At 54.0% G+C, this 25,783-nt stretch overlaps 1 protein-coding gene across 1 annotated transcript; it reads right to left on the minus strand.

Annotated features, from left to right (window-relative positions):
- Positions 1 to 1,038: 1,038 nt before the first annotated feature.
- SARDH (sarcosine dehydrogenase) lies at positions 1,039 to 25,649 on the minus strand. Its single transcript, XM_066332856.1, has 21 exons — positions 25,380 to 25,649; positions 24,203 to 24,518; positions 23,202 to 23,380; positions 22,574 to 22,753; positions 22,115 to 22,238; positions 21,827 to 21,927; positions 20,634 to 20,738; positions 20,104 to 20,233; positions 17,982 to 18,068; positions 17,806 to 17,896; positions 15,960 to 16,101; positions 13,867 to 13,950; positions 13,150 to 13,263; positions 12,520 to 12,658; positions 11,939 to 12,052; positions 9,796 to 9,943; positions 9,090 to 9,183; positions 4,289 to 4,451; positions 3,835 to 4,003; positions 3,277 to 3,412; positions 1,039 to 2,392 (listed from the first exon to the last, which is right to left on the minus strand). Exons 2-21 carry the CDS (start codon positions 24,510 to 24,512, stop codon positions 2,267 to 2,269), a joined length of 2,736 nt encoding a protein of 911 aa, XP_066188953.1. The 5' UTR covers positions 24,513 to 24,518; positions 25,380 to 25,649; the 3' UTR covers positions 1,039 to 2,266.
- Positions 25,650 to 25,783: the final 134 nt, after the last annotated feature.

Genomic DNA, 25,783 nt, shown 5'->3' on the forward strand with positions numbered 1-25,783 from the left:
CCTCCATCCATCCCTCCATCCATCCCTCCATCCCCCCGTGGGGAACATCCCATCCCGTCCTGCCCACGCAGCGATGCCACCCGGTGTCCCGGCCCTGTCCTCCGGGAGGAGGGTCGGAGCTCATCAGGCGGAGTTCACAAAGTTCCTCCGGGGATGGGAAGAGCTTTATTTAGTGCCTTTATTAGCAATGCTGGCTCTGAGTAATGCTGCTTCCCACCCCCGGAATAACAACGGCGAGGTTTGCTATTGTGCCGCCGCAGGGAAGGGGGGAAGGAGCTGGTTTTCCTGCAGGGAAACTGAGGCACGGAGCAAAGGGATGTGTGCGAGCAGCATAAAAGCCTCGCCGATGTCCCATGGTCCCGTCCAGCTCAGGAGGGCTCCACAGGTGCTCCCCCCACGCTGGCAGCTGTGGCAGGGATGGAGGGATGGAAGGAGGGAAGCAGGGGTGCCACAACACCCAGCCTGCACTCCCCTGGCTCCTGCAGGGACTGCAGCTCCCACACCACACTCCTTCCCTCACTTCTATTCCTCTCTCGCTGCCACCGGATGCCAATGGCTGGGAACAAACGATACCTCTGGGATGGGGTTTGGAAAAGGGGAAGGGGGAAGGGAGAATGACAAATCTTTTGTCAGGAAAAATTGCTCCATTAAATATCTAAATGTAAAATAAATTGCTTTTTGCTGTTGAGCTCCGAAGGGAGAACATTCAGGAGGAGCAAGAGAGAGGCTGGAGGTGCTGCAGGAGAGTCCATGTCCATCCCAACTTCCATTATCCCAACTTGGTGCCTGTCCTTGCTGCCCTGGGACAGGTGGGATCCAGGCCAGGTGGTCCCCAAATTTCCTTCCCAGCCACCTTGAGTGTAAGAGAAACCTCAGGTCAGAGCACTGCACACCAGAAAAGGCTTTTTAAAGCAAAATCTGATCTTCCTGCCTTGGCAGGGAGGCAGAATTCACTCAGAACAGGACTGTGGCCACCCTCCCCTGCCCTCCACCCTGCCAGAGGGAGGGCAGTCACCTCCTATTCAAGAGAAAAAAAAATCATCTCAATCTTGTTTTTTAATGTTTTCAGTAAAACCAAAGCATTTCAGAGTTCACGCTCTTGCCCGCGGCACGAGGGTAAGGAATGGAAATCAGCTCTAAAGAGGGTATGACCCAAACAAACCTAGTCAAGGGAAAAACAAGGCAAGAGCAGGGAGTGAGATTGTTTCTTCAGGCGGGTGAAAGCCTCAGCAGAGAGCCCAGCGAGGGGACCAGAGCAGGGGCTGGGGAGCTGCTGATCCTTTCCCGCAGCCCAGGCTGTGTGCGTGTGAGGGCAAAGCCTCCCTGCTGCCCCCCAGGCTGGCTCTGAGCTGCCAGAGCCTGCAGGGGCTGGAGCTCACGGCTCAGCCTCTGCCAGCACCCCCCTGTCTCTGGGGAGCTAAAAGGAGCCACCTCCAAGGTGACCTTTGGGGACGTGCCACAAGGAGCTGCCAGTGGATGGGGCCAAGGGCAGCTGTGGGGCCACTGCCACCTTACACCACAGCCTGTGCCAGGAGCAGCCCAGAAAAACCATGGCTGTCCCATCCCTGAAGTGTCCCAGGCCAGACTGGAGGGGATTGGAGCAGCCTGGGATAGTGGAAGGTGCCCCTGCTCGTGGAACCTATGGAATGAGGTGGCTTTGAGGTCCTTTCCAACCCAAACTGTTCCATGATTCTGTGATTCGGACACACAAACTGCAGTGGCAGAGGAGAGCCCACAGCATGAGCCTGGGCCATGACCCTGCATTCCTGCCCCTTTCCCTCCACCCCAGCAGAGTCCCCAGGGCACAGCCAGGACGAGGTGACACCCACGGGAGTGGGAACAGAAGCAGCAAGGGACCAGAGGGAAGGCAGGTTTGGAGGCTCCAGCTGTATTAACAGCAGAATTAATTTTCTTTAAAAAAAAAAAAAATTCATTTCCAGGCACCGTGGAACTACATTTGGGGGGAAAGAGTTTCCAGCAAAGTCAAACATTGAGACCACTCCATATGCAGCGAGACCAAACACGGTTTGCAGGCCAATTAACCCACGGAAAAGAATCACTGCTGCAGTGGCACCGCTTCATTGGCAAACAGAGCATCACAGTCTTCGGACTTTTTGGAATCTCTTCCTCCTCTCCCCTGTAACTCGACCCACATTGACTTGAGGGTTCCAGGCGCTCTCCCGGCTCTTGCAGCTGTCCTGGAGCCAGCTGGGGGCCGGGAATTCAGCCGGCAGCCCCTCCGCCCTCTGGGCACCGCAGCGGCCGCTCAGTAAAAACCCTTCACGCGTTTGTTGTCGGGGTCGAACGGGGACTTGGTGTGAGCCCGGGCCGGGAAGGTCACTCCCATCCGCTCCAGCTCGTAGCTGCCACTCTTCACAAAATCCAGGGAAACCTGCGAGGCAGAGCCATTTAAAACCCCCCTGTAGGGTGGCAGCATCCCAGCTCCACTCCTAGGCAAGCTCCCACCCGCCCCACACATCTGCCCTCTGTGGAAAACCCGGCTCTGCCACCCCGAGAGGATGTGTGGAAAGGGGGAAGAGAACTGGTAAAGAAAGAGAATTGTAAAAAAAAAAAATAAAAATTCAGTGTTTCAAAATTTTAGGTTTCTTTTTTTTCCCCCCTGTGGAGGTATACGATGGGAAGAGAAAAAAGGAAAAGGAAAGGGGAAAAGAAAGGAGAGGGAGAAGGAAAAAAGGAAAAGGGAGAGGAAAAAGGAGAGAAAAAAAGGAGAGGGAAAGGAAGAGGGAAAGGGAAAAGGAAGAACATCCATCACTGAGAGAAAAGGGGGTTCCCAGGGGCAACTGCCCACTTGCCTCGGGACTCTGCAGGGCTGCAGGATGAAAAGCCAAGACAACCAAGAGCAGGACTCACAGCACACACACAGCTCTTGGCTGGCACAGACAAAGCCCCTGGAGATGTCACCTCTGTCCCCACAGCACGCTGCTTAATGAGGACACCTGACTGATTATCCAGGGGTCTCCCAGGGTTAATTAAGAGCCTGCCCTGCTGCTATTGGTCACTGCAGTCTACAACATTAACTAATTTGCTAAGGAAATTAAAGATTTCAATTAACACCCGAGGCAGCACTTGAGCCATGCACGGACCTCACACAGTGACAGTGGGTGACACCAACTTTGCCACCAAGCCGTGACACCCCTCAGCCTGCCCAGGGCAAGCAGGAGGGAGCTGCTGTCCCCTTTTGCAGCCCAGGTGACAACAGTGGGGTTGTGGCACTGCAGGGAAGGAGTCACAGCCCCCGAGGGGCTCTGCACTCACCGGGCCCCCTGCAGGGTCACGGATGTAGCCGTAGGCGATGGTTTTGTCGATGGCAAATCCAAAATCCGCCCGGCGGATGTGGCCCACCACCTCGCCGTCCCTCCAGACCGCCTCCAGGCCGAACATGGGCACCTTCCTGCGAGGCAAGGGCAGAGCTGCCACACCGAAGCCCCTGCACTGCCCACAGGGGTCTGGCTGTGCCCCAGGCCAGCCCACGGGCCAGAGCTGCCACTGCCCACGGGCTCATTCACCTCTCCGTGCCCAACCCAACATCCCTCCAGCCCAATTTGCAAAACCTCCCTCTGCTCCGGGTGAAACAAGATCAACAACCCCCTCAGCCCGCTTGCAGCTCCCACTGAACATCCAACAGGGAATTCGTGGTGGGATTTAAATCAGAGATGGAATTAGAGCATGGAAAACAGCTGAGCTGGCTCGCAGCCCAGCTTCACATGCATCCAGGTGTGGCACCTCTGTGTGTGTGCACACAGGGCTGGGTGCAGGGGCTGCTGCAGGGGTGGTCCTGGCTCTGGGAGCTGCAGACCCAGCAGTGGTACTCACTCCTCTGTGGTAAAGCACACCAGGCGCCTGAAGATGCCCTTGGCCTTCTGAGCCTCCACAGCCTCCCGGCCCAGGAAGGGGATGCTGGATTTCAGCTTGCAGGTGAAGGCCAAACCTGCCTCCAGAGGGGTGTCGTCGGGGCGCAGGTCTGCGTGCCAGTGCCTGTACCCTGCAGGGAGCAAGCAGGGGTCACCCACTGATCCCTGTCCCAGAGCCAGGACAAAACATCCCCCCTGCCCCCTGGACACACACTGCCCTTCATTCACTCGGCCCTGGATAAAACACCCTCGAGAGGAGCCCACACAGGGGAATTCTCAAGAGGAGAGTCCCTCAAAAGGGGAATCCTCAGCATTCTGCCACCCCTCCAGTCACCCTGAAGCTGAGAAAAACCTCCTGGCCCTGTTCCCCTGGCTGGAGGAGAAACAGGGAGTGCTGCTGAAAGGGGGGCAAGGACCTTTCTCGATGCTGAGGCTGTCGATGGCTCTGTAGCCGGCGTTGGCGATGCCGTGCCGGGCTCCTGCCTCCATCACCGCCCGGTAAACCTTCACACAGTCAGCCCTGGGCACGTGCAGCTCCCAGCCCATCTCGCCCACGAACGACAGCCTCATGGCACGGACCTGCAAAGGCAAGAGGGCAAACAGCCCCATGCTGGAGCCAGGGAGAGGCCACGCCACTCCCACGTCAGGGGAAAAGGCAGCTTTGCCTGGGAACCTTGTGGTGGGAGGCAGTTCTGTGCTCTCCTTTTTGCACAAAGGCTCAGAGTGAATTTCTCATCTCTGGGTAACTGAAGCCTGGCCCCTCAAACCATCAGCGCTGTCACCCTGATTCTTTAGCCTTCTGATGGTTGTTTAGATATCTCTAGTGGACATTCTTATGCATGTGCCATAAACAAAGTAGAATGTTTCCATTCCTTTTTTTGATAGACTTCTGAACTGAGCACTGGGGTCGGAGAGGTGCCCTCCTGTCCTCCAATCCTCGATCAAACTCCAAATCCTATTTAAACCCCAAACCATAATAAACTGCCCTTCTTTTCACTCCTCACTTCAACCTGAGTGTGGTTCTTTCGTGTCCCTAACAGCGACACAGTGGCAGTGGGCAGAGGTGGCTGCTGGCAGCATCCTCTGGCTACGGATTGCAGGGGTGAGATGTGATGCTCCAGCTCCAGCCGAGCTTTTGTCTCCCTCTGCTGATCCGTTGAGACAGGGAAGCTGGTCCCCAGCAGGACTGTCCTGCTTTTGGGGCATCACTGCTGTGCCCCGCACAGGGGTGTTCTCTTCTTGGACAGTGCTCCCATAGCAGAGGCCCCCAAAGGCTCCTGGGCAGGGGCTGAGCCCGGTGTCCTGACCCACATCCCACCCCGCCAGGAAAAGCTCAGGTTTCCCCGTGGAGGTTGTGTCCCAAGGCTGTGCTCTCAGATCAGCTGCACACCAAATGCAAGAAGCTCCAAGGAGGAATGAGCAGATCGGCACGAGGGACTCGGTGTTTCTCCAGAGAAGCCTCGTTCCCGGGGATGGAGCCTGGCTGCAATCCCAGGGAACAGACTGCCCTGCCTGTGCTCCACCAGCTTCTCACCCAGGCAGCCCTGCCTGCACCCTCCTGCTGTCCCTCTGAAACAGCCTCCATCCCCAAAGCTCCATCCCCTCCATCTCCTCCATTCCCAAAGCTCCATTCCCAAAGCCCCATCCCCTCCATCCCCTCCATTCCCAAAGCTCCATCCCCTCCATTCCCTCCATTCCCAAAGCCCCATCCCCTCCATTCCCAAAGCTCCATTCCCAAAGCTCCATTCCCAAAGCTCCATCCTCTCCATTTCCAAAGCCCCATGCCCTCCTTTCCCTCCATTCCCAAAGCTCCATCGTCTCCTTTCCCTCCATTCCCAAAGCTCCATCCCCTCCATTCCCAAAGCTCCATGCCCTCCTTTCCCTCCATTCCCAAAGCTTTCCAGACCAACTCAGACACCTTCCCTGGAGACAGCCCCTGGGTCTGAGTTGCCTTTCCCTCTGATTCATCCCATTGTATTTCTCCTCTTCCTCCCCCACAAAACCTCTTTGGTTCTTCCTTTTGGGTACACATCCACCACAAACACTGAGCTTGCTTTGGGAGAGAGATTAACTCCAGAATTTCGCTCTGGATTGTGATCTGTCCTGTTAACAAAGCCGTTTCCAGCTCAGAACACACTTCCAGGCTGGCTCTGGTGGCCTTGGGGCTGGCCTGGCCATGCTGGCTCTGGATGTGCTTGGGGCAGAAGCTGCATTTTGCCATTTGCTGAGCTCTTACTCCAGGCAGAGCCGGGGCCAGCTGTGCCCTCTAATTCCAGAGACAAATGCAAACAGACACCAGCAGCTGCTGCCCAAAGCAGGCAGAAGTGCCCGAGGGCTGCCTGGGCTCTGTGCTGCCAGCGCGGCCAGAGGGCACGGCTGGGAACCCAAACCCATTCCTGCTTCCCCAAAAATCACCTCCTCAAGCAGAGTTCAGGGCAGCTTGTAAGAAGCCTTAACCTCTGCAATGAGAATGGAGTGGAGGAAGAAACATTTAGGATGGGGAATTTATTTTGAGCCAGCCCTGCCCTGGTCCCTGGCACAGCCCCACAGCGAGGCACAAAGGCTGGGAATGCCTTCCCCAGGAGCACAGGGGGCTCAGAGAAGCCTTTTCCCCTTCACCAAGGTGTCATCTCATTAGGGAACAGCCAGAAATGGGGCTGCTGCAAGCCAGCTTCCATCTTCATTTGGGCAGGAGATGCTCCGGGGATTGACAGGCAGCTTCCCGGCTCATTAACCCCGTCTGTGGCTGCAGCTAAAGTGCTCTTTACAATCAAGAGCAAGTTACTCCTGGGAGAAACTTCCTCTCAAACCACCAGTGCTCCAGGGGAACAAGCATCCCAGCAAGAGGAGTGCCCCACAGAAAACAGGTAACCCTGGAAAATTGGGGTGCCAGAGATGAGCTCAGCACAGGCAGGGATTGGGGTTGGCCCCCTCTGTGTGAAGCCCAGGCAGGATTCACATCCCACCACGGAGGGGAACACTGAGGGCTGGACCCAGCAGCCCTGCTGGATTCCCATGGGAACACGTCTTTCAGCTGGAGCAGTGAAATAGCGTCAGTTCCTGGGTTTTTGTGCAGCAATTCAAAAGCATTCTAGGTATTGTAGAAAATGAAAACCTGAATTCCCCCCTGTCTCCAGCAGCGAGATTCAAAGGGGGACCTTTCTCTGCTGTTCCATACAATGAGAGACTCTATATATAAACTCACAAACCAATCCATAATTTCCAGAGCCATTAACTCTGCTGGAACTCTCCTTTGACTCCAGCTGATTTTGTTCAACTACTGAGTTAATGCAGGAAAATCTCAGTGATAACTTTTTTAAGATGCTGGGTTCAGTTTAATCCCCCTGGAAGGTGATAATATCAGCAAAGGCTTCAACCTGCTGCCCTGAGAAATCCTCCCACTCTAATTCCAGCATGGGATGGAGTCCCTGGTGCTCATTGTCCAGTGGGACAAAGGAGACCTCCTGAAGGGTGGCCCTGGCAGCAGGCAGGGGGTCCCCTCCCAGCCCACACCCCACAGGCAGGAGAGCTTTTCCCTGTCCATCAGGGAATTTACACTCCAAAGAATCCACCAAACTTCTGCCAGCTCTGTCTCCCTCGAAGGACCCGATTATTTCTAACAAACTTGAAGTGAAATGCAAATAAACTCATCACAGCCACGGAGACAGGAACATTTCTACACCTTTCCCAGGGGATAAGCAGATTATTACAAGATGATATCAGTCTGTTAAAGGCAGACAAGGGGAGGATTAATGGAGACTAAAATCCAGCACTTTGGACAACCTGCAGCAGTGGGCTGGCTTTGAAGTGGCCCAGGCCATGGTTCTCCTCCAAGGGACACTGAACTCACCGTGAGTTGAGTTGTTGGGCACCCAAAGCCCAGGGTGCATTGACGGCAGTGGTTTGGAGATAATTCTGACTTAGGCAAAACCTGTGCCTCAGTTAAACCACCTTAAGGCCTGGCCAGGCTCTTGCTCACAAATCAAGAGGCTCTAATTTGATTTAGCAGCAATCCCTTCAGCAGGCAGCTGCAGTCGAATTAAAGCCATTTGAATTCTGAATGAAAAGTGGCCGCACGTGGCTTAACCCAATTTCCTTAAGATCCAGCCTGCTGCAGCTCCTGGCTCTCCTGCTGCCTTTTATGAGATTTACTGCTTCACCTTCACCTCCTTCATCCCCCACCAGGCACCAGCCCTGGAGCCAGAGCAAGTCCTGGGCACAATCCCTCCTCCCAGGCAGCTCAGCCAGCAGGAGAGGGATGCTCTGGGATCATGGCCTGCCATGGAAAAGAGGGGTACAAATCCCACCCTCTCTTCAAAGCATTTTTGCAATCACAGGAATATTTCCACATGGAATGAACATCCCTGAGAAACCAGAGTTTCTCCTGCAAAAGCTTTCCCCCCATACCTAAACTTGGCAGCAGCAGGTTTTCCCAGGACATTTCTCCTCTGAGAAAAATGACACTTCATGGTCACCGACTCTTCTATTTAGGGGGTTTCAAGCAGGCTCAATCAACAGCTTCAGGGCAGATGTGAGCCCTGAAGCCTGGGCAGAGCAGGATGATCTGTGCCTGAGCAGGAAGCTTAGGGCTGTCAGGCTTCTCTTGTGATCAAACACAGCAGCTCCCAGGCTGCCCAGTCCCTGCTGCCAGCACCTGACAAGCTTTGCATTAAATTGTCCCCATTTTTTCATGAGGAGGGGGAAATGGGAAGTGTCTGGAGTGTCAGGTAGATCTCATCACTGATGCTCGCTCTAATCCATGGAGACATCTCTTGTTCCTCTATCATCACTGCAAAGCCATGAGTCACCCTGTCCCCTCCCCAGGCTCAGTGGTGACAGCGCTGGGAGGGCTGGGACAGCGGGATGGCACCTGGCAGGCAGTCAGGGAGGGAAACATCTTTTTCTCACTCTGGGTTTGGCCTTTTCCTACAAAAAACACACTAAACCTCTCTGCAATAAAGTGGAGGCAGACACATTCTTAACAGAGGGAGATGGCACAGGGTGCCCAGAGCAGCTGTGGCTGCCCCTGGATCCCTGGAAGTGTTCCAGGCCGGTTTGGACAGGGCTTGGAGCAGCCTGGGATAGTGAAGTGTGCCCCTGCCCATGGCAGGGGGTGGAACAAATGATCTTTCAGGTTCCTTCCAACCCAAACCAGTCTGGGATTCCAACCCAAACCACTCTGAGCTCCCTGGGCAGCTCAGAGTGGTCCTTTCCTACCTGGCATCCTGCAGCCGTGGTGATTTTGTGTGTGGAGAAGGGGAAGGCCTCGTTGCTGAGGTCGGTGTCGAGCACTTCTTGGAGGACAACACGGCTGTGGGGACACAGCAAAGTGGGCACGGTGAGGGCACTCAGCTGAGGGGTATCCCCAGAACTTGCTCCCTCTTGCTGCTAAGAGACAGACTGCTCACTCCAAAGAGGAGCTGAGGTGGCTGATGTGCAGCCTCAAAAGAAATATCAGTTCTGTGGGTGATGGAGTGATACCCAAAACAGATCAGCACTCGTCATGGGGCTCACACCTACCCCTGCCCAACACGGGGACCTGCATCGAGACAAACCTCCCTGCACCCATCCCTGCATCCCTCCCTGCATCCCTCCCTGCATCCCTGCATCCCTGCATCCCTCCTTCCATTCTTCCTCCATCCCTGCATCCCTCTCTCCACCCCTGCATCCCTCCAGTCCTGCATCCCTCCTTCCACCCCTCCATCCCTCCTTCCACCCCTCCCTCCATCCCTCCTTCTATCCTTCCTCTATCCCTCCATCCCTCCTTCCATCTTTCCTCCATTCCTGTATCCCTCCTTCCACCTCTGCATCCATCCCTGCATCCTTCCATCCCTCCTTCCACCCCTGCACCCTTCCCTTCTCCATCCCTCCCTTCCACTCTCCCCGCTCAGGTCGCAGGGAGGAGCCCACCCACCCCTCTCACCTCAGAGGGCCCTGGATGCTCATCATGCCCAGCTCCTCGGAGCAGTCGAGGAGTTTGCACTGGAATTTCATGTCCTGCAGCACGGTGGTGATGTGGGACCAGTTGTGCTGAGCCACAGCCCCGCCGATGGCCAGGTAATAGCCGTCCCCTGGAACACAGCCGCGGGCAGCCGTTCAGGGCTCAGAGGGCTGCGCTGGTTCTGCCCTGCAGAGCCTCAAGGGCAGCCCTGAGCCTCTCCAGCCTGCGCAGCCCTGGGTGGGACTGCCAGCAAAAGGGGAGGTTAAGGAGCAGTGGGATTAGGGAAGGTTTTGGGGCTCTGCTTTTTGTGGGGCTCAGCACAGTGAAATGACCATTAACAGTGAAAGTGTGTGTGAGCATCATGGGGGAAAAAATACTCCTGGAGGCCAACAGCAAAGGCATCTGCACTTTTCACAGAATCACAGAATTTCCAGGTTGGAAGAGACCTTCAAAATCATGGAGTCCAACCCAGCCCTAACACCTCAACTAGATCATGGCACCGAGTGCCACATCCAGTCTCTTTTTAAACACATCCAGGGATGGATGGTGACACTTTTGTCCCAGAACAGAACAGAGCCTCAAGTGTGGAGGGAGCTGTGAGCTACAGGTGGGAGCAGGGAATGCTGCAGTGACCAGCCCATAACCAGTGTGGGAATTTTACTGTGTGCAAGGAAGAATTTCACCTCCTCAGTAATCCTGGGTGGAAAAAAAAATCGCCAAGGGATGGTGTTTGAGAGCTGATTAATATGTAATCAATCTTCCCTCTGTCTTTCCTGCCACTACCAAATTGCTCTCTGGTATTCTGTCATGATGATAATAAGTGCAGCCACCTACTGTAATTGGAAAAATAGACTTTGCTGTGATTAAACTCCTCCAGGGCCCCACAAAGCCTGCAGCTCTGCCAGCCACTTCCCACCCTGCTTGCCGTGCTGGTGTCCCAGACAGGAGGGAAAGAAGGATTCTCCCACCAGGGAGGGGAAAAAAATCACTCCCAAATCAGCATCCCCATGCTGCTGGGACAAACAGGGTGAGATTTGCCCCACGGCTCAGCTGCAGGTGACACAGCGTGGGGACAGGGCTCTGTGGCACCCAGTGCACACCCTGTGCTTGGCCAGAGCCCAGCTCAGCATCCTCCTCCTCCTCCTCAGCTGCCTAATGCCATTTCTGCCCCCAGGGCTGCTCTGCTGCTCTTCCCATCCCCTTTAATTGCGGCTGATAAGGATTGGGACAGAGGTCAGAGCTGCCACCAGGGCTGGACAAACCCAATAACAGCGATGAGCAGAGCAGAGCCCCGGGGACAGGGCCATAATCAGGTTACAGGGACCAGGGATGGAGGTGGAAAAAGCCAGGTGGCTGCCATTAGGAAAATGCAATCAAACCCTGTGTCTGCAGCCCCTCCAGCACGGCAGGGAGGGAGGAGGTGCTGGAACAAACCCGCCCAGGACTGGAAAAATCTTCGTGCCACACACAGGTAGAGATATTATAAAAGAAAGGCTTTAAAAATTCAGGCCTTGCTCTGATGAATTACCAGCTAGCCTGTAAGTTCCCAGAGGAAAGAATCAAAGGAATGAAAAAGTCAGTTAACACAACAGCCTATTCCAGTGAGGAAAATAGGTTTGCACCTGCATAACCAATAGATCTGTCCCATGAGAATCCACAAGGGAAAAATATAAACACCTGAGCAAAAGAGAGAATCTTAGCACATACAAAAAAAAAAAGTTTAACCAGTGAATGAAGTGGCAAGAAAACTACTAGCTAATTAGAAAAATCTGTATAAAAATCAGTTTGGTGAATAAAGAATTGGCTTTTCCTGGGTGAAGGAACTGAGTCCCATCATCTTATTAATGCAACATCTTTGTTTGCATCGACACGTGGCTGAAAGGTGGCATGGCAGGAAAGCCTGGGAATTCACTAATAAGTAATAATAAATAAATAAATAAATAAATAAATAAATTTTAAAAATTATAACGACAAATAAATAAATAACAGATAATAACCCTAATAAATACTAAATAATAAAATTTAAAAATATTAATAAAAATCAATGATAATTCCCTAATAAACTGCGGGAAAGTGAACACAGCCAGAGCTCCCCCTTCCAGCATCCCCGGGCTCAGGGTTTTACCTTCAAAAGCAGGGGCCAGGGCTGAGCCCGGGGCTCCGGGGCTGATCCTGCTGACGGTCAGGTCGCTCTCCACGCCGCCCTGCCGGTTCAGCATGCAGGTGTACACGGTGGAGCCTGCGGGGACACCAGGAGAATGTGTCCCCATCATTAAATCACCCACCCGGTTTCGCCCTGCCCGGCCCTGGCAGAACCAGCTGGGGGAAAGGAATGAGGATTTTTTTTTTTCCCCTTTTCCTGTGTGAGGAGCTGGATTTGCATCCTCGGAAATGCCACGAGCTGCTTCCCAGCCTCGGAAAAGGGGACAATAAACCGCAGGGTTGTGCTTGGTTGACTCCAGCACCCATCGCACCTCCAGATGTGAGCCACAGCTGGAGCCAGAGGAAAACCTCCCTCCTTCATCCCTGAGCTCAGAGCACTGAGCCCCTGTGGAAATGAGGCAGAATCCAGCCTGGGGTTAGGATGAGGAGAACATCCTCCCATCCCCTCTGCAAAGGCAGCTTTGGGAAGAAAAGCCAGTCCGGGTCCCCCTGGGCTGTTCTGGGGTGAGATTTCCCCAGCAGAGCGAGGAGCTGAGCCCGTACCTGGAGCTTTGCTCACATCAGCACTGAACAACCAGTCGGCTGCTTTCGTAGCTTCGGGTCCGACCAGGTAGAATTTCCCAAAATAAGACATGTCGAAGAGCGCCAGGGCGTTCCTGCACGTTAAACATTCCTTCTTGATCTGCGGTTAGAGCAAACGAGGCGCTGAGGCTGAGCCGTGCTCTCAGCCCACAGAGGGAAACACAAATTAAACCATTTACATAACAGGAAACTTGCCTGGTGCCTTTAAAGGCTTCAAAATGCTCCTGAAAGAATCAGGTGTTTGCTGGAGTGAGCCTCACAGGCCACCCCGAGCGCTTGATCCCCATTCCTCACCTCACTCAGTGGCAGGTATCATTAATAATACCCAAATTTTATCAAATTAAGGTTTTTCTCCCCCCCCCAAGCTGCTCTCGACACTTCAGGAAAGCAGCAGCACAATTCCCACGGCCTCTCCCGTGAGGATGCTGAGCACATTTCTCTTAATATTTTTGGGACATTTTTCGCTGTTTCGGAGCTTCCCCTCCCTCTGAACATCACCGGCTCCCCCCAGAGCAGCGGTGGGGGACAGGTTCTGCTGCCCCAAGCCCCTCCAGTTTCCCGGGAGTGTGAGGGGCTGCCAGCCCCACTCACAGTGTCGTGGTGAGGGGGGAAGTCGAAGGTGTACTCGTCCCCCAGCAGGCGGTTGTAGGTGTAGTCCCGGTGGCGCTGGTGGCCGTAGGCGCCGTAGTAATCGTAATCCAGGACCTGGGGGAGCACGGGGACAGGGAGGAAGAGGATGTGAGGCCGAAGCCAAAGGACTCCTTGTCATATTCACCCCACTCCTGGAGAGATGGCTGTGGTGGTGGGTTCCCATCCTGGCATCCTTGTTGGCCACAGGGATGGGTTCCCACCCTGATATCCCTGTCCATGGGGATGGATCCTCACCCCAAAATCTTTGGCCACAGGGATGGGTTCCCACCCCAATATCCCTGTCCATGGGGATGGATCCTCACCCCAAAATCTCTGCCCTCAGTGATGGATTCTCATTCCAACATCCCTGCCCATGGGGATGGATCCTCACTCCAGCGTCCCTGCCCTCAGTGATGGATCCTCACCCCAAAATCCGTGCCCATGGGGATGGGTCCTACCAGAGAATCCTGTCCCATGGGCATGAGTCTGACCACAGCATCCTTGCCCTCAGGGATGAATTCCCATCCCAACATCCTTGCTCTCTGTGATGGATCCTCACTTCAAAATCCCTGCCCATGGAGATGGATCCTCACCCCAATATCCCTGCCCATGGTGATGGGTCCTAACCCAGCTGGTCTCTGCAGGCTGAAGACCCCCCAAAAGCCCAGGAGTTCTTACTGGAGCTGCTCCTCCAGGGTTGAACCAGCCAGGTCTCTCCCAGCCGTGCCTCTCCTGGAAAACACAGCCCTGTCGCAGCAGCTCCTACACAGAACAAATGGGAACAAACATCTTTTTTTAAAAAAGTCCTTTCACAGCTTTTTGAGCAGCACTCAGGCTGCTCTCCTCGGGTGCAGATGTGGGCTCAAAACCAGACTTGTGACCCCTTGGCTTTGGCTATCAACAGCCAAAATCAACCCTGCAAGTTTGTCTTTTAAAACAGTGTCAAACCTAAGAATTGCCTGATTTTTGTCCTCCTCAGGCAGGATGTTTTCCTCCAGGGTGGTCAAGGGGCAGAGAGCCACAGCCCAGCTCTGCTCCCCCCCAAAACTTGCCCTAATTACTGACCAAGAGATGCTTCATGCAGAGAGCAAGACTCTCCACCATGTTTACAGAGTAATTACATAACAACATTTAATATTTATACAGCAACCTTCTCATCCCTCCTCTGTGCTCTCAGGAAAATCTCTCTGCGTGCAATTAATTAAGGATCCATTAAGACATTTTTGTTTGGAGCCTCAGTTCGGAAAAGAATAGATCTTGTTGAACATCTCAGAAATCACTCAGTGCCTATTTATAAAACACAGCACATGTTCTGGAGCTGCACGGATAAATAGCAGCCTGTCAGTCAAGTGGGCATCGCTTATTAGACGTGCTATTAAAAAATAAATTGCATCCTCAGTGACAGAAAACAACTGTGCTGTCAACCAAACACCGGGGGCTGGTGGGCAGGGGTGTCTGTTTTACTGCTCCAGCCTCTGCCCTGCAGTTGGAAGAGGAATGGTGTGATGTCAATCAGAGAGAAGCAGGAAAGGGTTTGGGAAATGTGGTTTTGCTGGGGCTGGGATGAGGCTCTGGTGCTGAGTCATGCTGAGTGTCTTGAGGAATTTGGGGGGGTTCTGAGCTGCTGGTGCAGCAACATGCTGGGAATTGGGTTTTTTCTCTCAAGTGCTGCATCTTGAGAGTGTTCACCTCTGGATGTTTGTATGAAGAAGGGGCTGGAGCAGGAGGGAGCCCCAGCTGGTGGCTCCAGCGAGCAAAACCACTTAGGGAGTGCTGGCAAAACCACCTCCAGAGAGGCACAGCCCTCTTCCCACAGCCCTCTTTGTGTCCCAGCCTCATTCCACACTGAGAGATGTCCTTCTGGGGAGAAACTGCTGCTAAATTGTGAGCAGGACACAGTGAGCAGGGGCAGGAGATTCCTGTGAGGATTCAGCATCCTCAGCCCTCTCTGCTGGCCCTGGGATGGACTCAGCCTTGGAGCTCTCCTCTGCCCTTTTCCCTTGTCCAGTCATCATCACCAGGCTCTCAGTCCATATCTGCTGAGTTAAATATCATGGGATGGACTCAGCCTTGGAGCTCTCCTCTCCCCTTTTCCCATACCCAGTGATCATCACCCAGTGATCATCATCTCAGTCCATACCTGCTGAGTTCAGTATCATGGGAATGCTCAGGCTCTCTACCAACTGAACTCCCCAAGGCCCCAGAACCCTCACAGTGAGCTTTGTCTCTTTATGTTGTCACTGGGAAAGTGAACAGTTGTACAGGGGGAGGAGAAGTGTTTTGAACGTTTCATTCTGATTCTTATTAATTTTTTTTCTTTCTTGTAGCTTTGTTAATGAACCTGTCTTTATACCTTTAAGGTTGGAGCCTGCTTTGGTTCTCTGTTAGGAGAAAAACAGCCAAAAAAGAGTAAATAACTCTAAGGGACACTCAAACCACTGCACTAATTTTGGGAAACAGGAATTGGTGAACATGAAGCCACTGCATGAATCTGGAAGGGATGGATGGGTGGATGGATGGATAGATGACGGGATGGATAGATGAGGGATGGATGGATGGATGGATGGATGGATGGATGGATGGATGGATGGATGGAGGGATGGAGGGATGGATGGATGGATGGATGGATGGATGGATGGATGGATGGAGGGATGGATGGATGGATGGATGGAGGGGTGGGAGCACAGAGCTTTTGGGCAACGACACAGCTGCAGCCACTCCTTGTGAGCTCCTTTCTGCTGCCCTGAGGGCCAGCCCAGGCCTGTCCTCACCTCGTGCAGGGGATCCTTCCTCACGTTGCGTCCTGCCAGGGGCTCGTCGTGGGGGAAGACGACGGAATAGTTCTTGGCGTAGGACTCGTGGCTGCGCTCCCGGATCCAGCGGTTGTTGTCGGTCAGGGAGTGGTGAAACCTCCTGGAGGGCAGGGAAATGGCAACATCTGGGTGAGCCCATCACCTCACAGCCTTCTCACCCTGACCCAGCTGTGGGTGCAGCTGCTGGTGTAAAATTGCTCTTCCTGCTCTGGTTTTGTGGGTAGGAGCAGAGGGGCCAAGCAGGGCTGGGTGCTGGCCATGCACCTGACCACTGAGCTCAGTCCCCACTGAGCTCACAGCCCCACCCCAGGAGCAGAAGACAGCCCTGCTGAGGAGGGGAAACAGAAAAAAATATTAAACTTGAGGTTAATTCTGCCCTGTCTCACCATGGGACCACACAGCCCTGATGAAGGAATGAGCCCTGGACATTCCTTATATTTTTCACCCAATTCTCCCCAGGCTGAAATATAAATTAACCCCAAATTATTTCCAATTCATTTGAAGTATTTTCATCTTTCCAACAGAAAATCTCCTTGAAGGAATGTGCCAGCTCAGCCCACAGTCAGGTTGTTAATCTCAGAGCCCTGTAACTCACGGGGAGCAGCCTTGGGCACAAGTGGCACCTTTCCCAGGGCTGCAGAAAGGAAGCCAGGCAGGGCACAAAAGACAAAATGCCATTTCTGGGGACTTTTAAAATGCTACTTTCAGCTTCCCTCCTTGCTGGCTGGGTGCAGAGGAGAGGCAGAGCATGGGGCTGAGCCCTGCAAGGAATACAAGTGATGCTCCCCAGGAGAGCAGCTGCCTCTTCTGCTGGCAGAATGTGACACATGGCATGTCACCAGCACCCCTGGTTGCCCCATCAGCCTCAGCCCCTTCACCAACGAGCTGAATTCTTGACAGCAGCAAGCGGACAACAGCTGCCAGATGAAATATTTACAAGCAAATGTTCTGAGAGGATAAATATTGAAATGTGAGGGAAAGGGAGTTATTTAAAGAGGAGCTTGGTAATCGTCAGGATAAGGAAGGGATGGGGCTGACAGCCTGATGACAGGGCACGTGGGACACTGGAGATGTTTGGGTGGAAAGGTTCTGGCTGCTCTGGGCAGGGCTGGGGTCTCTTGGTGCAGGTCAGGGGGGCTGTTCTGGCCCAGCCCGGGATTTCTCCATCTCTGCATCCCCATCCCGAGCCCAGCTGGTGGAAGGGATCAGCTGGAGGCATCTGCCCCGATCTCTGCAGGCCCCACAGCCCAAGCCAACACAGCATTTACCAGCTTGGCCACTAAAGCAAGGTGAGATTTTCAAAGCTTTGTCCCCGACAAGGTGGCTGCTGCCACTACAGCCCGGTAAGAAAGCCCGAACCCAATCAAAGACAACCAAGCAAGCCAAAAGCAATTACTGAGCCAACATCTGCACACTCACAACTCCCTGCTTGGGTGATGCTGCAGAGGGGGGCCGAGCTAATCTTTGTGCTGTTGAAATCATCCCCCCGATTATTAACTTAGAGGATTAGGCACGGCACTAATTGAACAACAAAACCCAACCGTAATTACCCCGTCCTTCCCCATCGCCGAGATCTCCTCGTGCCTGATGGAAGCTGTTTGTGTGGGAGTGGAGGGAGGCAAATGAGATAAACCCCACGTGTGCATTCATTAAACTGCGTGTAATTGATTCCAGCTCCTCAGAGGGACACAGACTCTGCCTGGACACCCATTGCTGATGCCAGCTCTGCCTTGGGAGCATCCCCCAGGAGCAGCAGGGAGGAGGGATGCCCGTGGAGGCAGCTGGGGCACTCAAGGTGACTTGCCTGATGTCGTAGCCGTACATGTCCTTCTCCGGCCGGCCATGGATGATCCAGTGAGCCAATTCCCTGCCACAGCCACCTCCCAGCATCATCCCTGGGGAACAGAGGGGTGAAGACGAGGTCAGGATCCACCTGGGATCCATTGCCAGCAGGGTGGGACCCCTTCAGGTCTCTCTTACCGGCGCTGTTGAAGCCACAGCCCAAGAAGAACCCTCGGACTTCTGGAGCTTCTCCCATGAGTGGTTTGTGGTCAGCTGTGAATGACTCTGGAAAGGAGAGAGGGGATCTGTCAGGCCAGGACAGGGGGGTCACACACTTTTGGGACATGTCACACACTCTGGGGACACGTCACACACTTTACAAGCAGAAAAGTGCTGACCTCATCCTGCTCCCAGAGAGGTCAACAGAACGGGACCAGCACCAAGCATTTCCCAGCATGGGTTTTTTTTGGAGCTAGACTGAAAATTTGGGAAGGAAAATGAATTCCCTGAGAGAAGTTGCACGAGGCACTGTGAGGGCTCTTTTTTCCTTCCCAATCCTCCAGTCAAGGGGGCTGCACTGATCTCTTTGTTGCCATTTTAACATCTGGGCCCTGTTTCCTGACGGTGCGTTCCACCTTCATCAAATCCTGCTGGGAAATTCCATGACTTTGAGCCACTTGGTTCAGCTGAGGGAGGGCTGGGGGTGTCTCTCCTGTGCTCAGCATGTCCCCTGCTGCCACTGCTATTCCATAGGGCCATCAGCTGTGGAAATGCCTCCACAAATCCTCACCAGGGAGCACAGCAAAGCCCCTGACAGAGGTGTGCAATCCTCCTCCCTGTTGGATGGTGGTCCATCCATCCATCCATGTAAAAGGAGAGAGGGAAGAACTGATTTCAGCGTGGTCTTTCCCCACTTAGCAATGCCCAGTTTGTTTCCCCTGAACTCCTCCAGAGAAGGCAGGAGCAGAGCCAGAACATTCCCACTGTCACCAGAGCAGCTCCTCACGTGCCAGTATCCCTGCACAGATACTCCAGGCTACAAACTCAGGGAGTTAATGGAGCAACAGCAAAAGCACCTCCCCTGCCAGCACAGCTGACTTTGCCCTGGGACAGGTGCTGAGGGCTCCAGGGACCTTGGCACAGTGACCACAGCAGAGGGGACAAAGCCTTGGCCATTTGCTTCAGCCCGGCGTGACTCAGCTGCCACAGGCTGCTGGTTTCAATCAAGGAGGAGAAAAGGAGGAGAGCTGAGCCTTGGGAAATGACATTATTGTACTACAAAGAGGAGACATTCATCTACCAGCAGCCAGCTCTGCTCAGCTCACACTGCAGTGTAATCAAACCACTGGACCCAGGGCCAAGGTCTCCATCTCTTACAAGTCATGTTTGATCTGCTGCAGAGCACGAGATGTGCCCTACTTTCCTCTCACACAACCCAAAGAATTTCCCTTTAAGTGCCTCAGCAAAAAGGGCTTTTACTACAGTTGGTTTTTTAGTGCCCAGTGGATTTTAAGGCCAAACCCAGTGTGCAAGGCTTGGGTTCAATGTCTGGCACCACCTCCAGCTGCCACTGCAGGGGTGGCTTTAACTCCACATCAGACTGCCTGGATGTAAATCTGGGTAAATCTAACGTCACTGGACCAGGAGCAAGTAGTAAAAATAATTATAGAAGATCACACTTGGTAAAATAACAGCCACTGCTTAAAAACATCTGCCTCTTAATTTTCCAGTCCAGCAGCCACAACATCAGCTGGAAACACATTCACTCCCAGACTGGACCAAGGCAATCAGCTCCCCAGGGAAATGGTTTTAAACTGAAAGAGGGATGATTGAGATGATAAGAAATCTATCAGATTATGAGAAATTATAAAACAGAAGTTGTTTACAATAAGGGTGGGCAGGTCCTGGCACAGGTTCCCCAGAGAAGCTGCCCCATCCCTGGAAGTGTCCAAGGCCAGGCTGCATGGCGCTTGGAGCAACCTGGGATAGTGGAAGGTGTTCCTGCCCATGGGATTGAAGCTGGAACTGGATAATCTTTGAAGACCCCTTCCAAGTGAAACCATCCTGTGAATCTCTGAATGTGTGGTTCTATTTCTCCACCCAGACTAGGCCTGGAATGCCACCCCTTGGAAGATGCCACCACTGCAGCCACACCAGCAGCACTTTCTCTGCGTTCAGGGAGATTTTCTTCTCTCCAGGCTATAAAGTTTCCCTGTGCCTCCAGCAAGACTTTCTGAGAAGCCCAGCCACCACAGTGCCACCACAGTGTCACCACAGTGCCACCACAGGGCCACCACAGTGGTCACCACAGCCACGTTACCTGGCCCGCAGACAGTGGATTTAATTCCTGTTTTCTCCAGAACTGGCACTCTGTTGACAGCACCTTCAATGTGTTGCATGAAAACATCCCAGTCCAGGTCAAAGAGGCCAAAAGCAAATTTTTCAGATACCTAAAGGTGAGAAATAGGAATCAGGACACAGAAGAGAGGATGGCTGATGGTGTGAGACCTCCTCATCTCTGGCAACCTCAGAGAAGGGAAGATAAATTGAGGCTGCATTAAATCTCTGGGATTTTGGGGTTTTCTTGAACCACCCAGAGAAACCTGAAGTCTGAACTAAGGCTAGAGGGATGGGCACAGCTGCTTCTGGCTCTCCTGTTGCCTCTGCACTGCATACCTGTGCCACAGACACAGAAAGGGGAGATGTTCCCCCCTGCCCTCCCCAGCAGCCACCAGAGGTTGGTACCTGCAGATTGTGGGGGCGGAGCACTCACGTCTGTGCCCACTCCTCCGAGGTGGCTTCCCTGGAAACCTGCCTCGTTCCCCCAGAAAACCTCCCTGCTCCACTCACCTCCTCCCAGAAGATGGGGTTTGACTCATATCCACCCACGGAAAGGGCATCGCCTTGGAGACGGAGATAGACCGAGGCGTCGTGATCACGAACGTTTGGCATGTTCTGAAAAACGGGGAGGGGTCAGAGGAGGCCAAGAGCCGTGGGGACACCCCTACAGCACCCAGGGAGGTCCAGGGCACAGCGTGGCCACCTGCAGCAGTGAGCTGACAAGGATGGGACACCAAGTGGGTGCTCCCTCAGCACCGAAATTTGGGCCCCAAGAGGAAATCATCCAGCTCAACCCCAGCTAAGCTGGCCAAGCCACGGGCAGAGCAGCTGGCACAGACACCTGAGCAGCACCCAGGGGTGCCCTGGGGACGGGGAGCAGCCCCTGTGGTTGATCCTAGCTCAGGAATCATCACTCCTCTGCCACCCGCCTCTGCAGGAGGATGCAGCAGCTCGGAGCGCAGGCAGCGGAGCACGAAGAATGAGGGATTTGTTCTCGTGAATAATGGATGGGGAAACATTTAGATAACACTGAAGAATCGGTGTAGGGCCTACTGCAACCCGTGTTGACAAGTGGAATTAAGTGGATTGAACAGGAGGCAGCGAGGTCTGCGAGCTGCAGCCTCCTCTCTGAGGCCTTTCTTGCTGTATAAGGCACAGAGGAGAAATGTAATCATGGACCACGGCACTTTTTACAATGAGACACCTCGTGCTGAAAGGTCAGGCACAGACCGTGTCAGCAGGATGGAAACTAATTAATGTGTCACCCTCAGAGCAATGGGCCCTGAGAGAACGGAGCCTCCTTCAACTCCTGAGCAATTCTCCACGACCAGATGGAAGGAACAGATTTATTGGGGCAGTTTAGAAACACTTTAAGAGCTACACCTCTGTCTGCCAGGGCTGGGGCTTGCTCAGGAAGAGTCTGGGATCTTTGTGAATGCTGCTATCAGACACCAAACACAGAGATCTTGAGGAAAAAAATTATTATCCTGCCAGTTGTAACCTTGTTAAATATTAAAAGTGGCTCTGTTCAGGGCGGTCCGACAGCCCTGCTGAGGGTGCTCTCCCTGAGAGCAGAGCCTGACCTGGCAGGAATGAGGAGGTCCCACGGACCTGGGGCTGCCCTGGAAGGGACTGGGATCTTTCTGCCCCTCCAGCCCTGTCCCCCAGAGCAGAGGAGCCGAGCTGCAGCTCTCAGGACTGACCTGGATGCCCTCGATGCGCTCGGTGACCACGTAGGCGTGGTGCATGGCCACCAGCGGCACGCGCACGCCTGCCAGCCGGCCCAGCGCCCGTGCCCACACTCCTGCAGAGACAACAGCCCCGTGCTCAGCTCCTCTCCATCATCCCCCACAGCCCCACACAGCTGCAGGGGACAGCCAGGCAAGGGACAAGGGCTGCTGCAGACTTTGCTCTTCATGAGAGCAAAGCCACCCGTGAGCTGTGGCCGCTGCCCCTGTCCCACTCCTTCCCCTGTGCCCTGCCCCCTGTACCTGCACAGTTCACCACGCAGGGAGTCTGGATGGTCCCGTGGGCTGTCTCCACTGCGTGCACCCTCTTCACCCCAAAATCATCAGTTCTCACCTGGATGCCCGTGACCGGGCAGTTCTCGATGATCTGGTGGCAGAGGAAGGGTGGCAGAGTCACAGCAGGGTCACCAGGGCAGGGGGACAACCCGCCTCACCTGACATGCAGCCCCAAAATCTGGGAAAAGAGAACCTAAGCAGTGTTCTGAGTGCCTTGTCTTGCTTGTTCCTAAAGGTCTTTTTACCACCTTCTATTTCCCCTGGATCTCTTGGCTCCTGTCACCTTTGTCACTGTGACCCAACCAAGGGGACAACACCCTTCTTGGGGAACGACCCAAATCTGCAGGAGCAGCTCTGCCCCAGTGGGAAAGGAGGAGGTGACGAAACCAACAGGTATTAATGAGTAAATTACTAATTAATGACTACCGTAGCGCCTCTGGCAGTTGCTGCTCTGGCAAGGGTTGAGCAGGTGCCAGCGGGGTCCATGGTGCCATCCTTGGGGACGTACAGGGTGCCATAGAGGTCATCAATGTTCATCAGAGGGTACAGGTCCTTGGTCTGTGATGGGGTCAGCACGTGGGACTCCACCCCATACACCTTCCCCAGCTGTCAGGACAGGAAAACAGGGAGTAAGGGACAAAAGCTTTGCTCATCACTTGCTGCTGAAGGAGGAGGAGAACCCCAGGACACATTTAGCTCCTAAACCCTAAATCCAGCCTGGGGTGATGCTCAGATTTCAGGGAATACGGCCCTGCTTTCGAACTCAAGCTGCTCATGCAGCTGGAAAAATGATGCTGAACAATGGGGAAAATGATGCTACCACTATTTAAATGCTGAAAAATCCAAGGCTGGATTTGATTTTGCCAACTTTGGAGGAGTTTGACGGATTTTGGCTGCCTTATGCAAGTCAGGAGGCCACCCTGGAGGGGATCAATTCCCCAGTTCTCCTCTCTGCTCTCCAGGTGGGAAGGCAGAGAGGGATGGGACAGACAGCTGAGAACCCCACAAAAACCATCCCCTTCCTGCAGCCCACCCTGCCGGGGCTCCTCCCTACCGACATGAGCCTTTTGTACTCATCCAGGCGCTGCTTGTTGGAGGCGATGAAGAGCCCCCCGTTCTCCACCCAGCCCGTGTGCAGCCCGGTCTCGGCCGGCAGCTCCCGGCTGACCACATCCCGAGTGTGCGCCAGCAGCTCCACTTCCACATCGCTGGGCCGCAGCTGCCACAGGAGACCTGCGGGGGACACGCACAGGTTGTCACAGACGCTGTGTCGCCTCTCTGTCACCAGCAGCGGGGTGTAGAGGGGGGTCCCCGGGTCCGACGCGTGTCACCCTGCGGGGCTCGTGCTCCATCTCGTGGATTTGTGGGAATGCTGCAAAGCGTCGGTTTTCTGGTTTCTTGGGGCGTGAAATGGATGGGGGGAAAGGGGTTCTGGAGTGCATGGGCCCCAAAAGTGGGGAAAAAAATGTATATGTACATATGTGTGTATACATATATGTGTGTGTGCATATATATGTGTGTGTACATATATGTGTGTGTGTATATATATGTGTACATGTGCATATGTCTATATGTATATATGTGTGTATATATCTATATAATATATAATATATATAATATAATATAGAATATAGAATATAGAATATAGAATATAGAATATATACATTATATATTATTTTACTTAGTATATTTTTTACTTTTAGTATATTTTTTACTTATTTTATATATATATATATATATGCTTCCCTGCCAAAGAAAAGTGGTTTAAAAAAGGCGTGGGGGGAAACTGGAAAGTAAGGGTTTCCTTTTCCTGCAGCCACATAAACCTTGGAGAGAAAAAAAAAAAAAAAAAAAAAAAGGGGAAAAAAAAAGGAATTTTGAGGGATGCCTTAAAAAATTAAAATATTATGGCAGAAGGAAGACCAGAAATTCTCAGCATTTACAGCCAAACCCCTCCAGCACATCCTGCACATCAGCCTGTTCAGCGGATCCACCCCAGGGACAGCGGCACATCCCGACCCCCGCCGCACCCCGGGCACTGTCCCCGCCACTCACCCGCCGTGTGCCAGGTGGTGCCCGAGGTCAGGCGGTCCCTCTCCAGCAGCACCACGCCGCTGAGCCCCATTTTGGCCAGGTGATAGGTGGTCTGGCAGCCCAGGCTGCCGCCCCCCACCACCACCACCTGTGCCGAGGCGGGCGGGGGCCGGCTGGGCTGGCCGCCGCCGGGACCCTCCTCCTGCAGCGTCCTCTGGTACGGCACGCTCTTCTTGGCCGTGGGGCCCGAGGAGCTGCTGAAGGGCCGGGGGCTTCTCCAGGGGGCTGCCAGTGGGGCAGCTGCCCGCCAGGCACGGCTCAGGTAGGACATCTCCACCTGCAAATCCCCAAAATCGCCCTGGCTGGATGCGTGTCCGGCCTCTCTGCTCACCCATCCGTGGATGCTGTGCAGAGGTTGAGGCAGCCCTGGGGCACATCCCTGAGCGGGATCGCTGTCCGGCAGGGAAAGGGGATCCTATCTGCATGTATGTGCAGCCCCCAAACACCCTCCAGAGGGTCCCCCTTAAAAAAGGGGCTTGGGAATTCCCAGAGCACGGCAACCCACTGCTCGCTCATGCCTCGAGAAACCACTTCATTTTCCCCCACTTTATTTTCCCCCACTTTATTTTTCTCCGCTTTATTTTCCCCCACTTTATTTTCCCCCACTTTTTTCCCCCCACTTTATTCTCCCTACTTTATTTTCCCCACTTTATTTTCCCCACTTTATTTTCCCCCATTGGAATTCAGGAGCTGTTTGGACACACAGAGAAGGTGCCAGGTTTGATCCCTATCAGCGGGTGGGGCAATGGGCGCAGGGAGGGAGAGAAATGGGGACAGAAATGAAATCCTGCCCGTGGGCAATGTAACCCCTGTCCTGTGTGTGGACACAGTAACCCCTGCGCACGTCCTGCCCGAGCGCACGGCTCGGGATTTGCTCCTGGAAGAAGATTTTGGGTGCACACGAGGGGTGAGATGGAGCCAACACAGACTCCCCCCTGCACAAGCCACAGGCCATGAGCAGGGTCTGCCCTGGGGATCACCGCACTGGGACCCTCTGCTTGCTGCCACGTGGCCACCAGAGCACCCACTGTCCCCTCATTGTCCCCTCATTGTCCCCTCATTGTCCCCTCATTGTCCCCCAAGCTTCAGACTCCCACTTCAGACAGCCCAGGGCACATTCCCACCGGGCACCACTCACCAGCAAGGCTCACTCCGGGCTGCCTTTCCCTGCCGGGATGTCGTGGGGCCCCTGCCTTCCTCTGATGCTCTCCTCCTCCTCCTTCTCCTCCTCTTCCGTCCCCTTGGCCCCTGCTGCAAAAAATATTAACCAGCACTTGGAGGCGAGCGGAGCCAGCCTGAGCGGACAGAAAAGAAGGACTCACCTCCTGTGTTCCCCCTCCTCGTGGCTCTGCTGCTCCCCAAGGAAGACAAAAAGCCCGGCAGAGTGAAGAAATTCAAAACAGGGAGGAAAACGCTGCTTTTTTTTCCTCCCCGGCTCGGTGCCCAGCGGAGAACAAACAGCCCAGCTGGGGCCAGGGGGACTCGCAGCCTCCCGGGCTGGCTCGGCGCTGGCTGGAGCTGTCAGCTGGATGCCAGAGAGCA

Source organism: Sylvia atricapilla, chromosome 19, assembly GCF_009819655.1.
Source record: "Sylvia atricapilla isolate bSylAtr1 chromosome 19, bSylAtr1.pri, whole genome shotgun sequence".
In the NCBI taxonomy this organism is placed as follows: domain Eukaryota; kingdom Metazoa; phylum Chordata; class Aves; order Passeriformes; family Sylviidae; genus Sylvia; species Sylvia atricapilla.